The 16,122-nt window shown below is 45.7% G+C and overlaps 2 protein-coding genes across 2 annotated transcripts in view; one reads left to right on the forward strand and one right to left on the reverse strand.

The window, feature by feature from the left end:
- ptprda (protein tyrosine phosphatase receptor type Da) overlaps positions 1 to 16,122 on the reverse strand; it is a 945,911-nt gene that overhangs the window by 637,995 nt on the left and 291,794 nt on the right. The window lies entirely within an intron of this gene.
- Positions 2,625 to 3,326, forward strand: LOC148998371 (uncharacterized). The gene has a single exon (XM_089132763.1). The coding sequence runs from the start codon at positions 2,625 to 2,627 to the stop codon at positions 3,324 to 3,326; it is 702 nt and encodes a 233-aa protein (XP_088988889.1).

Consider the following 16,122-nt stretch of genomic DNA (forward strand, 5'->3'; position numbering starts at 1 on the left):
AGAGGTGCAGTACTTAGGACATCTTGTGTCCAAAGAAGGCGTGGCCACTGACCCAGAAAAGATATCTGCTGTGAGTAACTGGAGGAGGCCCTGTGATGTGACTGATGTTCGATCATTTCTAGGATTTTGCAGCAATTATCGTCGCTTCATTAAGGGGTTTGCCCAGTTAGCGGCTCCAGTTCACCAACTAGTGGCGGACGTTATTAAAGCCGCCAAGAAGAGTAGGACCAGGCCAGCTGCAGTTCTACCCAGTATGTGGACTGAAAGATGTGAGAGAAGTTTTACTGTGTTGAAGAGAATGTTTACACGTGTTCCCATTTTAGCATTCGTCGATTTCACCAAGCCTTTTGGTCTTGGAGATAGATGCTAGTCACCAAGGACTAGGTGCAGTCCTGTCTCAGGAGAAGGATGGAAAATTGAGACCATATGCCAGTCGCTCATTGCGTGGTTCAGAGCGTAACATGGAGAATTACAGCTCCATGGAGCTTGAGTTCTTAGCATTAAAATGGGCAGTCTCCGAAAAGTTCAGAGAGTATTTACTGGGCAGCAAATGTGCTGTCTATACAGACAATAACCCTTTGAGTCATTTTCAGACCCTGAAGCTGGGGGGCTACTGAACAAAGATGGGTTGCTCAGTTGGCAGCCTTCGACTTCACCATGCATTACTGACCAGGTAAAAATAATGCTAATGCTGACTCTCTCTCGTCAATACAGCACTCAATCAGAGACCACAAGATCCCAAGTCATAAGTCTTGGTGTCATCCTAGACAGCGCACTTTCCTTTGGCCCTCACATCAGTAATATTACTCGGACTGCTTACTTTCACCTTCGTAACATCTCAAGACTCCGACCCTTCCTCTCCCAGCACAATACACACATCCTTGTTCAGGCTCTGATCATATCCCGCATTGACTATTGCAACGCTCTCCTCATGGGCACCACAAATAAACTTCTCCATCGTTTGCAATCCATTCAGAACTCTGCAGCTCGTATTATCACCAATACAAGATCAACTGACCACATCACACCGATTTTTATTCAGCTCCATTGGCTTCCTGTACCTTACCGGATCAATTACAAAGTTCTTCTGTTAACCTTCAAAGCTCTCCATGATCTGGCCCCTTCATACCTCTCTGATCTGCTTCTTCCATACAATCCTCCTCGAACACTTCGCTCCTCCACTGCTGGTATTTTATCTGTTCCAACATTCAGAATGAGCACCATGGGGGCTAGAGCCTTTAGCCGTTCTGCACCACGTCTGTGGAATTCTCTCCCATTTCACATCCGTCAAATAGACTCTCTTCCTCAATTCAAATCTCAACTTAAAACTCATCTGTTCAGACTAGCTTATTCTACTTAGATTTTCATTGAGACTTTATTTTATTTTTTGATTGTACCAACTTGATTTTATATTGATATTATTTTTGGCTAGTTTTAATGTTCTGTTTTAACTTTTCTCTGTAAGGCGTCCTTGGGTGTCTTGAAAGGTGCCCCGAAATAAAATGTATTATTATTATTATTATTACCACAGTTCTGGAGACTGACCAGCTGAGAGTTAAATCTTCCCAGCCGCTTACTCCTGACAGAACTGAGGAAGTCAAGTCCAATACTGATCTGGCCAGGTTGCAGGGGGCGGACCCTGTTTTGAAAGACTTTCTTTGTCTTTGGAGACTAGGAAGATCTGCCAGCAAGGAGCAGCGGGCCAAAGTCACCAAGGATGTACAGCATCTCCTCCGGCAGTGGGATCGTATCCTGGAGAAGGACGACCTTCTGTACCGAAAGACAACTGCTCCTCATGGGCAGCCATACATTCAGCTACTCCTACCCCAGTGTCTCCACCAGGAGCTTCTCCAGGGTCTCCATGACCAACATGGACATCAAGGAGTACGGCGGACCACTGACCTGGTGAGGCAACGGTGTTACTGGCCAGGGATGGGAGCAGAAATTGAGAAGTACTGTCAGAACTGCCAACACTGTGTGCTGGCTAAAGCTGTTCAGCCCAGAGTAAAGACCTACCAAGGGGTTCTGCTGGCCAGTCAGCCATTGGACGTGCTTGCTATAGACTTCACCCTGCTTGAGTCTGCAATAGACGGATGGGAAAATGTTTTGGTCATGACAGATGTTTTCTCAAAGTACACAGAGGCAATTCCAGCCAAAGGTCAAAGTGCCAGTACAGTGGCGAAGGTCCTAGTTGACTGTTGGTTTTATCGCTTCGGAGTGCCTAAACCGATACATTCCGACCAAGGGAGAAACTTCGAGAGTGCACTCATTGCACAGTTGTGTCAGCTATATTGGATTAAAAAGTCTAGAACAACAGCATACCATCCCCAAGGGAATGGTCAATGCGAAAGATTTAACAGGACCCTTCATGACCTCCTACGATCACTCACTATAGAAAAGAAAAGGGCGTGGCCAAAGTACATCTCCCAGTTGGTGTGGGCATACAACACCTCTACCCACAGCTCTACTGGTCATTCGCCTTACTCATTGATGTTTGGCGTGACACCCCAACTTCCTGTGGATTTTCTCTTGAGGGCTACTGACACAGAGGAAACTCTTGGGATGAATGGGTCTTACAGCATCAGGAACGACTTCAGGTTACTCGTGAACTGGCCCGCAAGAACATGGAGGAAGCAGCAGATTACGGGCAGCGAAACCATAACCAACAGGTGTGTGACAAGGGTTTTAAAGAGGGTCAACTTGTCTACTTAAAAGATCACCGTTGCCATGGTCGCCGCAAGATCCAGGATGTCTGGTCACCAGTACTGTATAAAGTTGTCAGGGCACCGACTGACCCTGGTGGACCCTACACCATAACAATGGTTGATGGAACTGGTAACGTCCGGCAAGTCCATAGATCAGAGATTAGAGCATCACAGTTAGAGACTATACCATCAGTCCCAAAGGTCCCTCAGCCAAGCACAAAATCTACTTGCCCAGAAAGCAACTTGACTTGCAGTGACGAGGATGTCCTCACCTGGATAGAAGAAGTAAGGCCTATTCCAACCGCTGCTGTCACTACAGAACTGCCACCAATTGCTCCCAATGAGGTGCCTGAAGCAGCGGTAGGAGAGGATGATGGTTGGGATGAGGGTGATGATGATGATGACGAGGTTGGGAACTACCAACTTCAAGGCAGGTCGCCAGGTCTTAGATGCACCAGACGGGCAACAGCTGGGAAACACCAGAATTCTCACAATTTGCCAAGGTCCACAGTATCCAATGCCAATGTGGGGATGGTAGGGGCTGCTGCAGGATCGTCGGGGGCGATGGCACTTTTTGGGAGGAGTGACTGTGGGATCTACTCAGGCAGGCATACAACATAGCTGCAGCACATTCATGCAACACACAGAATCATGTGATCTGTTGTAAGAGCACATGACTAATCAGGAAGTGATAAATGTTTGCTAGCTGCAAGGCTGACATCTTTTCTGTTGATGCTAGGTGTGGTTGTGTGAGTTGGACTCATTTCATGCAGGTATAACTGAACATTGTAGAGCATGTTTAATTACTGCCATTGAATTTTAATACTTATTTATTTCATTTTATTAAAGGGTTAGTTCACCCAAAAATGAAAATTAAGTCATTAATTACTCACCCCCATGCTGTTCCAACCCCGTAAGACCTTCGTTCATCTTCGGAACACAAATAAAGATATTTTTGATTGAATCTGAGAGGTGGATCACTCTTCCATAGGCTTCCTAAGGGACTGGCTCTTGACGGCCCATAAAGTCATTAAAGAAAAGGTTTAAATATTCCATGTGCCTACAGCGGCTCAATTATCAGTTTATCAAGCGACGAGACTACTTTTTGTGCGAAAAAAAACATAAATAACGACTTTATTCCACTATTCCATTACTTCCTTATGGGCGCATGCGCGAGAACTGAGACAAGGACGTTCTCATTCGTCTACTTCTTGTTACCGGCTGCTCACCGCTTAGGAGTTTTACCGCCACCCTAACTTTTATGAGATCACCTCCATTGTGACTCGAGCTGCAGGACTGCAGTGCACTGGTAAATGCCTCAATATGTAGATGTTTCATTGAATGTGTTATATTTGCATTGAGACATGTTTTAACAACTTTTCTCTGTCCGTAGCAACGTAATGTTCCCTTATATCTGCATGTGTTAATACGCTGTGGGACAATTGAGCATACTGAAAAGTAGGCCTATATTTTTAGTCATGTTTGAATTGACCATGTTAATGCTGTTTAATGAGGTTGGTAACTAACATGCTTGGTTTCTCTTAAAAGGGACCAGGCCAGCCACTGTTTCCATGTGATTTATAAGCATTCCGTTATTGCTTCCTGTTGTTTGATTATTTTTTTGTTGTTGTTATTGTTTGGTTATCTGTATTTTTGCCACTCATGTGCCACAGTCATACTAGCATTTTATTTTATTTTTTTATTTTTCCGTGATTATTTCATACAATTTTATACATGTATTATACCTTCGCCCGTGCACGCTGTTGGATTCCGTCGAGAGAACAACCAGCGCCGTGTTTCCAGCTGTTTCCCTCGCATGCACTATGTCTGATGATTTCAGTGCTTCTCTCCGTCCATGATGCACACCCTTGAATGAGCGCGGATTTTTAGTTCATTTACTGTTTTTACCATCTGAGAAAATGAGAGGTGGCCAAAATCAGATTGTAAAATGGACTGAATTAAAGCTCTTTACGAACTTGACGTGAGATGCCGACTGACGTGTGCTTGCCTTGAATCACGGTCACATGCAAGCTTAGAGCAATATTGTAAGTAACTAATACATTTTTAACTAGCAGAATAATAATGCATCATGATGCACATAGTTGACTGCTTGTATGTTGTGAAAAATGTGTGTGATCTGTGTTATGTACTTGTATACATGCTCTTAAATAATTGCCCCTTGTGAGATAAATAAAGTTGATAAAAAAGTAAAGTAAATAGTCTCACTTTTAGTTACGTCTTAACTATTATAATATTTCGAAGGGCAAAAACATGAACTTTAACCATTGGCTTTACTTTTTCAATCAGCTGTCAATTCACCTTTGGCTAAGCCCCGCCCCCCTTAGTTACTGTTGCTACATCCGTCAAACTTCATCTGCGCTCTGCATAACTTATGCTGTGACAGCTCATCCTGCTGAAATGTTATCAAACTTTTATGAAGCAGCAAATAAAGTGTCCGATAGAAGTGGGCAAAAGGGGCTGCAATATGCGTAGGCTATATTCAAGACATACAGGTGAAACGCAAGAAACAACAAGGCATCCAAATAGGCTAGAGGCAAAAGCATAACGTTACCGGTCACAGTCAAAAAATGAACCACCGCAGATCCTAATCGAGACGGAGGCTGGGACTAACAATATCAGGGAGCAACAACTGTTAAAGGCACTCTATGCAAGATCTGTACCTTAATATAACAGCTTCAAAGTCGTTTTGGTGGTTACAAAGTCATAGTAGGGCGAATCATCCTGGTAGGAAAGCTTGGGGGGGACGCCGCCGGAAAAACCAGCCATGCAAGTTTGAGAGTGGCGCCCCTGACACAGCGCGTGAGAATCACGAAATGGTTTACGGCAACGACGTCACACGCATCAACAACATCATACTGTATGAAGCTACTTTCGAAACAGGGAAAGAGAATCGGACCGTGCTAGAAACCGGACAAGAGTCCACTCGGTCGGGCTTTCACTCGTTGGCGCGAGCTTAAAAGCTGCACTGGATTGTAACTGCGATGCTGACCTGGCGATCTTGTTGATGGACTTGTAAGTAAATCTCTTATTTATAAACTTGTTTGTATTTGTATACTAGTTGTTTCTATATTGTATGTTGCTGCACTGGCTTGTGGTATGTCATTTTTTACGGTGCTGTTCATTCATCCGTTGTTGATAATAAGACCAGTTCAATAATTCTCACATGTCTATAGCTTTCGATTACCAGAGCTTTAAGCAGACTTCCTAAAAACTTAAAGTCGTTTCTCTTAGTCTTGTTGTTTTTTCCGTTATGTTTTATTGCCGAGCTTGCCACAAGAGCTAGTTTGCCAGCTGGTCTCAGGTGTTGTGATGTGTATTTATCACGTATCTTTAGTCCTGTGTCTGGTTCGGATTTCTTATGACGTGTGTAAGTTACTGTTATATCAAGTTTATCTGACTAACAGTACACTTCCCGACTGTAACTTCAAATTGTGTTGATTATGAATCAATCAAATCTTGACGCTGTTGATGTTGATTCTTGCGATTACCATGAGGACATAGTCAATATCTCACATAATTATTAGGACATATATAAGCCTAGAGGTTGTAAATAATTGAACACAATTTGCTATTATGATAAATTGTAATCATGTCTAAATCATAACGTCCAATGTTATGAAATAATGCGACGTACATTTAACTTGATTGATGTCATCTGACATTTTGTAATTTTAACATTACAATCAAAAAACATGAATGAAATTATACAGTAGCCTATACACTATAGGCTATTTACTTCTGATTTTGCAGAAATCATGTAAAAACGCTATAAGCCAGCAAACGCGATAGGCAACTTTATTATTAAAAAGCAGTCTAGCACTTGACAGTATATGCAGTAACAGGGGAATAACGGTTATTTACGACAGTGCAAGTACACCACAGCGGCTCTAGAGGTCACTGTTTTACAAAAAAACCAGAGAGTGCATAGTGTGCCTTTAATGCAAAGCTGGGTAGGTCTCTATTTACTTCTATAATCGTTATTACAAAGCAAACGGAGGACACGAGTATAACATTGTATTTATTAGCAGCGTGTGCTAGCGTATGAGAACCGAAATCATAACCTAAAACATTATAAAACGGTCTAACTAACTAGTATAACTTCACAGTAAGGTTAGAAGCAAAAAAGACCCTTACGAAAAATAAGTTTATTCAAGTGTGCTATTAGAATACTTGTTTTAAACTAAAAATAAGAGAGTGTACTTTCAGTCTACTTTCAATATACTTTTCAGATATATACTTCACAAATTTATACTTAAGTATACTTGGCATATACTGACAAGTATACAGAAAAGTCTAAGTAATCATTTGATCAAGATATACTAAAGAAAAGTATTCTTTCTGAATACTGAAAGTTTAAGTGTACTTGGCTTGTACTTGTGTTTACTCTTGTAACCTTATTAAATAATTTTCACATGCAAGTTAACATGCAAGTTACATCAAGTCTGCATGCTTAAAGTACAGTTAATGGTTTATTTCAAGCATAAATACTATAAGTTAATTGGAAACTTATAAAATATCCAGTGTTGAAATCCTGGTGTTAAGGACTTTTAGAGTAAAGTGTTAATGTGCATGTTGATTTTTTTACAGTTTAATCCAAAGACGACACTTGTCGGGATTTGACTTCAGTTTTGGGAAGGGTAAAAAAGGGACACCCCCCTCCAACCTCCCTGGGTTAAAAGTCAATGGAGCGCTGCAAAAAAGTGTCCGACCTCTGTGGGAGCTTGTTCTTGGCTGCGCTGTGATTAGTCAATCTACATTCTAGTGTGTGGCTTAGCCAAAGGCGAATTCAGGGCAGTAGCATCTATGAGTAGCAGCTGTCAATTCAGCGCGAGGGCAGTAGCATCTATGAGTAGCATAGCATTAGTACCTCAGCTCCACCCGCTAATTTATCCGGTAGTGACGAGAGGTGACGCACTGCCAAGATGGCGACGGCCGGCCCCGCCCACTTTAGGCTTCAAAATCGCTCTTCAGAAACCTATGGGTGACGTCACAGATACTACGTCCATATTTTTTTACAGTCTATGGGTAAACCATGAAAACGCACACATTGATAAAAACATACAGTTTATTACGGATCTAACCTCGTCCTAACCTTTTGTCTTGCTGCGCAGTGAGGAGATCCTGGAAAAAAATTTACCTCAGTTACCAAAGTGCTTTGTTCTAATCGCGTTATTGAATAATGTCTGTAAACTCCACAAATACTGCTTAAATATTAAATGCACGTCTGATAGGAAAGAACAGACGAATTCACAGACGCGCGCGCCGTGCGTTAATTCACTTTCGCTCCGTCCGACATGCTTACATTAGTAAGATAACATTAGTTATATGTATAACCAAAAAGAGTGTTTAAATATGATTCGGTTGTGTGAAGGAACCTATGAACCAACGTTCATTTAGTTAGACTGTTAGAGTTTCTGCTCATATTATTTTCTTTTCAAGATGTTTTAAACTTCAACATTGAACCAATTCTAAATGGCACCTATTTGATCAGCATTTGTTTCCAGGTATGTCTAAACATGTTTTTTGACTTTCATTTATACTTTGATTTTATACATACATGTATATATATGAAGAGTTCAGAAGCCTCTAAATGCCATTTGAAATTTTCTTCTAGAATGATCATTTTTAGAATGATCATTTTTATCAAGCTTGTATAATTAAGTTCAGTAATTTCACTTAATTGGCAATGAAGACTACCTATTAATAGTCATTTAAGTGAAATTACTAAACTTAAATATGCAAGCTTGATAAAATTATCATTTTAGAAGAATTTCAAATGGCACTTAGAGGCTTTTGCATCTGAACTTCTCATTACATACTGTATATATGTATGTATGTGTGTGTGTATGTTGTCCTTTCAATTTTTTCTTGTCTGACTCACCTGAATGAAAGGCTCATTATTATGCGTGTCTTTGTCACCTAATCACCTAATTATACATGATGGGGCTGGCCTGTTCACGCCCATTCACATATTGCCTTGGCAAACAAAAAAAATGTTTTTCACAATATAACCCAATTCACAGTTTTATGTGAACGATTAGGAGGTTTCTTTTCCAAACACACCAATCAAAATGCTACAATTATTCACCAGGTCACGCAAAAACTCATCATATGTGCAAACTCTAATTGTTTTACTGATCACTAACCAATCACTGCTTTACTGTTGCACAAGCCTATAATAGGTCAAAGGTCAGATTACCTGTTTTGAACAATAGATGCCAACAATGGACAGAGACCCCCACAGAGTCAATTGTGTCCTTTACTGTATTACTGTACTATATAAAGAATATACTTTTGGTTTAAATATGTTTATGGTTTTGTTGTATACTGTACACAACAGTAATGTTTGGCCTAATGAATATTTTCTGTTTCTACATTGCATTGGTGATTACAGTGTACTTGTTACCCCTCTCAGAAGACTACTTTCACAGTAGAACATTGTATTGAAATGTAGATATAAGCGTATGGAAGACTAAAGAGCTTTAGATTTAGAAAAAAAAAACAATGTTTACATGGTGTATCAAAAAATGCACTATTATGAAATAAGTGTTTGCCATTTGATGGAAATGCTTCATTCTGACATGTGTTTATGGTATTTTGAATGCAGTTACATTTTTGAAGGAGATGTGAGGCATTTTGCATTTTGTGTGTGAAATTTTGGGAATTGTGTTCAGAGTTTTGAAAAAAGGTGAAATAGTTTTGAAAATGTGTGAAAGTTTCTAAAGACTGCTGCACAGTGGCGGCAACTAGCGTCTTGAGCTCAAACAACACTAAGAGAGAGTTTACAAATGGTCCAGACCAACCTTACGAAAGTGTGACTTACAGAAGATATACTTAGCGTACGAACGTTTCGGGAACCGTGCCATAAGGTTAAAGGCCAATTTATACTTCTGCGTAGGGTGCGCGCAGTAGGTACGGCGTAGCATACACACAGACGCGTCCCATACCGCGTACCCTTCGCCGTAGCCTGACGCGCACCTCCTCAAAAATGTAACTACAAGCCGCGACGACACAGACCGCAAGATCGGTGATTGGTCAGCTTGGTAGCATCACATTTCCTCCTATGCATTTCCGCACGAACCTTCTCACGCATTTCCACACGTACCATCTCCTCCGACGTCTTCTCTCATTTCTGCCTTTCATCTTTAGTAATTTCACTAAAATGAACTGTTTTTCACCTCAATAAGCTCCAACTCCAACATGATCCACTCTCTTTCAGTCGCTATTACTTGTAGTAACCTAGCCGTGAGGAATCTAAACACAGTGGAACATTAAAACCCTCCGCCGCCAACTAGCGTTTCAGAGCAGTACTGCAGAGCAACCGAGACCTGAATGCAGAAGTATAAATGCTCACAACGGCGTCGCCTACGTGCGTAGCCAACGCAGTACACTACGGCGTACTCTCGACGCAGAAGTATAAATTGGCCTTAAGAGAGAGGTTAAGGAATAGGTTAAGAACTACTTAGAGATAAGAACTTTTTGGGGAACCGGGCCCTGGTCATTTCATCTATATTTTCTAACTTCTCATCACCAATCCAACCATACCAGTCCATTCTGGCATATCTGCTACGGAGAAGTTATCTGGCTAAATCTCCTCTGGAACCCCTGTTCATAGACGAATCCAATAAACCTGTGACACTCTTTGGTTCCAGAAATACCTCAAATCTGTTCTACAATTTTCAGGAATTCCACCAAAGAATTTCTCAAGTCACTCCTTCCGTATCAGGGAAACAACTTCAGCAGCCCAAAAAGGCCTCTCCCAACAGCAGATCTAAGCCCTTGGGAGATGGTCCTCAGATGCTTTCCAAAGCTATATCAGGACCAACCAGTTCCTCATTTAAAAAGCCACCAAACCATCATTGATTAAAACCCACTGGGTCATCCACCAGGGGTCTCTCTATTTTTGTCCAGCGAGCATTTAGTCTCACAGCAGACGTACTACCCACTGCGCAACGTGACGTCGATGTGACGTCTTTTTCGTGTCATTTTTGGACGTCCAAATTTGGTCCAATGAAGGGGTTGTTTTGTAACGCCAGACGACGTCTTTTTTTCGACGTCAACAGCACGTCTAATTTGGACGTCTGTGGGACCTCCGTGTAAGGGCTATTTATAGTCCAAATGTGGTTACTTATGGACGTCTTTTCAACGTCAAATTTAGACTTATATTATACGTCGTTCCCTATCGAGGGAACTCAACACTGCGTCGATAAAATCGACTCTTTGGGGACGCTCCCTAAGCGTGCGCCTCTGAAGTATGAATGAAACTAATCCAATCCTGATTGGTGTTGCGTCGTGACGTAACATGTGACGGCATACCCGGAAGTATAAAAGTGACGCTGTCACAACACACACTAGCTTTTCGCTCTTCAGCAAGCGCTTTATGTTGAAACTGTCTGTCTTATTTGGTGTTGTTTGTCTTATTATTGAAAGAAAGTATGGCCAGTGAACAATTCAAGAGGTGTGTGCATCCCTGCCCTCGTTTCATCACGGGTGGGGACGCACACTCTCTATGTGTGTATTGTTTGGGAGTGCAGCACGCACGGGCAGCTCTCGAGGGGGCTGCTTGTGAAATGTGTGAGGCTTTGCCTATTATAGTGCTGCGCTCCCGGCTGGCGTGCTTTGACGAGCACGGTCAGGCTCGCGTTCCCCAGGGTTCCGGTCCCGCATATGTCGAGGCGATGCGGCGACTGAGATCCTGGGGTTCGCAGCGGGATCTGGCGGAGGAGAGTGAGAATGCTGAGGCATTTTCTCGCTCGCCATCGGCTGGTCCCGCAGCCTCTGAGAGTGGTGTGGGAGCCCGCGCTGCGGTTTCTCCTACCCGCGATCAGGTCCCGGTGCTTGAGCTGTCTACTTCTGAGGAAGGGGACGTGCTCAGCATCGATGCGGACGACCGTGATCTCAGCACGCCATCACGCGGCCTGGGTTATGAGGAGCTGGTGGAGGTTGTGACACGCGCTGTGGCCAGACTAAACATCAGCTGGCCACAACATGAGCAGGAAACGCAAGTCACCAGTAAAATGGACGAGCGTTACCTGCAGCGCAGGTCACAGCCTCACCGCCGGGGTCTGCCGTTTTTCCCTGATCTCCATAAAGAGATCTCGAGAACGTGGGAAAGACGGCATTCGTCCCGTATTTCGAGTCCCAATGTAATAGATTACAGCAATGTTATGGGGGCTCGAGATATGGGATATGGGAAGATGCCGAAGGTGGAGGAGGCTTTAGCGAGCTATCTCTCTCCCGAATCGGCGTCTTCCCTAAAGACCCCGGTGTTGCCTAGTAAGCCCTGCAGAGAGACATCTGCATTGGTGGGCAGGGCTTACATGGCGGCGGGTCGGGCTGGTTCGTGTCTGCACTCAATGGCGATTTTGCAGGCATACCAGGCCGACCTCCTGAAAGATTTGGATGAGGGGGAGGGGCCTACTCCTGAAGATGTCGCGGAGTTGAGGAAGGCCGCAGATTTGTCTCTCCGGGCCACTAGGGAAGCGGCCAGCGCTATTGGCCGCTCTATGGCGGCCATGGTGGCCACGGAGAGGCATCTGTGGCTGAACTTATCCGGTATTAAAGAAAAGGATAGGTCCTTCCTGCTGGATGCGCCGCTTTCGGCTTCTGGCCTGTTCGGCGACGCCGTTAATTCGGTTGTCGACAGGTTTCAGGAGTCGAGAAAACAATCTGCGGCGTTCCAGCAGTACCTCCCCCGGAAAGCGAAGGCCAAATCTAGTAGGGGGGGGCAAAGCAATCAGCCCCAGCCATCAGCCAGCTCCTCCCACAGGGCAGAGCAGAAGGAGAGCGTTTCCTCTAGAGCCCCCCCTCCGGGGTCTTGGCAACAGAGGAAACGCTCCCAAAAACCGAAGTCCTCCAGCCAGAGGGGCGACCTGAGGGACGTCATTCAGGCTAAGAGGACTTCGGAAAAGAGGTCCTAGCCAAGGCAGGACTTCAGAGGGCTGCCCCCTCCGCAGTGAGACAACCGAGGTTGTTCTCACAACGGGGCCCTCTAGGAAAAGATGCAGGTCCGCCGTTAACAGCGCTTCGGGCCGCATCAATTTCCAGCGAAAAGACACCAGAGGCCAGCCTCGAGAGGCTGGTACCCTTAGCAGATTTTGTAGAGGGATGGTATCATCTTCCCAACATATCTCCATGGGTCCTGCAGATAATACGAGTTGGGTACAGACTGCAGTTCGCGCACCGCCCCCCCAAGTTCTCTGGGGTGGTGCTCACTGCGGTGGTCCCAGAGCAGGCTCGGGTGTTGGAACAAGAAGTACAGACTCTGCTGTCGAAAGGAGCCATAGAACGTGTTCTTCCGGTAGACAGGGAGTCCGGGTTTTACAGCCGGTACTTTATAGTTCCAAAGAAGGATGGGGGGTTAAGGCCAATTTTGGATCTCAGGGTGTTGAACCGGTCTCTGAGAAGGTTCAAATTCAGAATGTTGACCATTCCAACAATCGTGAGTCAAATCAGATCCGAGGACTGGTTTGTCACGATAGATCTGAAAGACGCCTATTTTCACATCTCCATCCTTCCTTGTCACAGGAGGTACCTGAGGTTCGCTTTCGGGGGCGAAGCATACCAATATCGGGTTCTTCCGTTCGGCCTAGCACTCTCTCCCCGCACATTTACCAAGTGTATGGACGTGGCCCTTGCTCCACTGAGACTTCAGGGGATTCGCGTATTGAATTATCTCGACGACTGGCTTATTTTGGCCCAGTCTCGGGAGATGGCAGTTCGGCATCGAGATGTCGTTCTTGGCCATATTCAAAAATTGGGGTTAAGACTCAATTTGAAGAAGAGTGTGCTAGAACCGTCCCAGGGCACGACCTTTTTGGGAGTCGTGTGGAACTCGATTACAATGCAGGCACGTATGTCTCCCGCACGTATCGAGTCAATTCTGGCGATGGTGTCCAGGGTGAGGCTAGGTCAGGCCGTCACTGTGAAACACTTTCAAAGGATGCTGGGCCTCATGGCAGCGGCATCCAACATTATTCCTCTGGGCCTCCTTCACATGAGGCCCCTCCAGTGGTGGTTGAAGACCAAGGGGTTCTCACCCAAAGGAAATCCGTTCCGTATGATCAGAGTAACGCGCAAGTGCCTTCAGTCTCTGCAAATATGGAAGAAGCCTTGGTTCCTATCCCAAGGGCCAGTGTTGGGGGTGTCATGTCGCCGGGAAACCGTTTCGACAGACGCCTCCCTTACGGGCTGGGGCGTGGTCATGGACGGCCGCTTTACCAGGGGTCTGTGGCAGGACCATCATCGCACTTGGCATATAAATTGCCTGGAGATGATGGCGGTATTCAAGGCTTTGAGGAGCTTCCTCCCAGACATCGAGGGTCGCCACGTCCTTATACGGACAGACAATACGTCAGTGGTGGCCTATCTGAACCGACAGGGGGGACTCAGATCGCGCCCTCTGTGCAAACTGGCGCATCAGATTATCCTTTGGTCCCAGGGAAAGATATTGTCAATAAGGGCAATGTATATCCCAGGGGTTCAGAATCGGGGAGCAGACATCCTGTCGAGGCAGGGGCTGAGGCCCGGGGAATGGAGACTTCATCCGGATGTGGTGAAGTCGATATGGGAGAGGTTCGGACCGATGGAAGTGGATCTGTTTGCGTCTCGAGAGACGTCCCACTGTCCACTTTGGTTCTCCCTCTCACATCCAGCCCCACTGGGGTTGGATGCCATGGTACAGGCTTGGCCGAGGCTTCGCCTGTATGCTTTCCCCCCGATCGCTCTGCTCCCAGGGGTCCTGGAGAGGGTCCGTCAAGAGGGCATCAGTCTACTTCTGGTTGCCCCGAGATGGCCGACACGAGTATGGTTCTCGGATATAATATCACTCCTCATAGCTCCGCCATGGCCGATTCCTCTGAGGAGGGATCTATTGTCTCAGGCGGAGGGCACAATCTTCCACCCTCGCCCAGAGTTGTGGAAGCTGTGGGTCTGGCCTCTGAGGGGGTTCAGTACCTAAATGCTGGCTTATCAGCTGAGGTGGTTGAAACCATACTTAGCTCTAGGGCCCCATCTACCAGGAGATTATATGGCCTCAAGTGGAAGGTGTTTCACACTTGGTGTGGAGAACGAAGGTTGGATCCAGTAAACTGCCCAGTGGCTTCAGTTCTGGAATTCCTTCAGGATCGTTTCTCTGCGGGTCTCTCCCCGTCCACTCTTAAGGTGTACGTGGCTGCCGTTTCGGCTTTCCACGCGCCAGTAGATGGTGGACCTCTGGGGAGGCACCAGTTGGTCATTAGGTTTCTCCGTGGTGCTTGGAGGATGAGGCCGGCGATCAGGTCCAGGGTGCCTGCCTGGGATCTGGCAATAGTTCTGGAAGGGTTGTCCCTCGCTCCCTTCGAACCTTTAGAGTCGGCTTCGCCTAAGGACTTAACGTTGAAAATGGTCTTTCTCTTAGCGATTACCTCTCTTAAGAGGGTGGGAGATCTCCAGGCCCTGGCGGTAACGCCAGCTTGCTTGGAGTTTGCCCCTGGCAAAGTAAAGGCCTTTTTGCACCCGAGTCCGGGCTACGTGCCTAAAGTTCCTTCGAGTACGGCTCGCTCTGTAGTCCTTCAGGCATTCCATCCTCCACCTCATGTGTCGGCGGGAGAAGAGAGGCTTCACTTGCTCTGCCCCGTCAGAGCTTTGAGTGTATACTTGGAAAAGTCTGCTTCTTGGAGAAGATCTGACCAGTTGTTAGTATGCTTTGGGTCACCTAAGAGGGGGCTCCCGGCGACCAAACAAACTATAAGTAACTGGATTGTCCAGGCTATTACTGAGGCTTACAAGGTGCGTGGGGTTCCTTCACCTTTGGCCTTAAGGGCTCACTCGACTAGAGGCATGGCTTCCTCTAGGGCCCTTCTGTCGGGAGTACCTCTGCAGGAGATTTGTGAGGCAGCCGGCTGGGCTACCCCGCATACTTTCATCAGGTTTTACAGTCTCAGCCTTCCCAGTACGCCCGGTGCACACGTACTCGGCCCTTGCTGAGTGCCTAATCAGTTTCACTCTGGGGCGGGTCTGTTCGGTGCGTGGCCTAGTGGGTACTCGTTCCCCAAAGAGTCGATTTTATCGACGCAGTGTTGAGTTCCCTCGATAGGGAACGTCTCGGGTTATGACTATAACCCTTGTTCCCTGAGAAGGGAACGAGACACTGCGTCGTGTTGCCACGCCCCCTTTTCAGACCCTTGAGCGTCTTGCTTCATCGCGAGGCTAGTGTGTGTTGTGACAGCGTCACTTTTATACTTCCGGGTATGCCGTCACGTTACGTCACGACGCAACACCAATCAGGATTGGATTAGTTTCATTCATACTTCAGAGGCGCACGCTTAGGGAGCGTCCCCAAAGAGTCGATTTTATCGACGCAGTGTCTCGTTCCCTTCTCAGGGAACAAGGGTTATAGTCATAACCCGAGACGTTT

Source organism: Pimephales promelas, chromosome 1 (assembly GCF_988280905.1).
Source record: "Pimephales promelas chromosome 1, fPimPro1.hap1.1, whole genome shotgun sequence".
Classification (NCBI taxonomy): domain Eukaryota; kingdom Metazoa; phylum Chordata; class Actinopteri; order Cypriniformes; family Leuciscidae; genus Pimephales; species Pimephales promelas.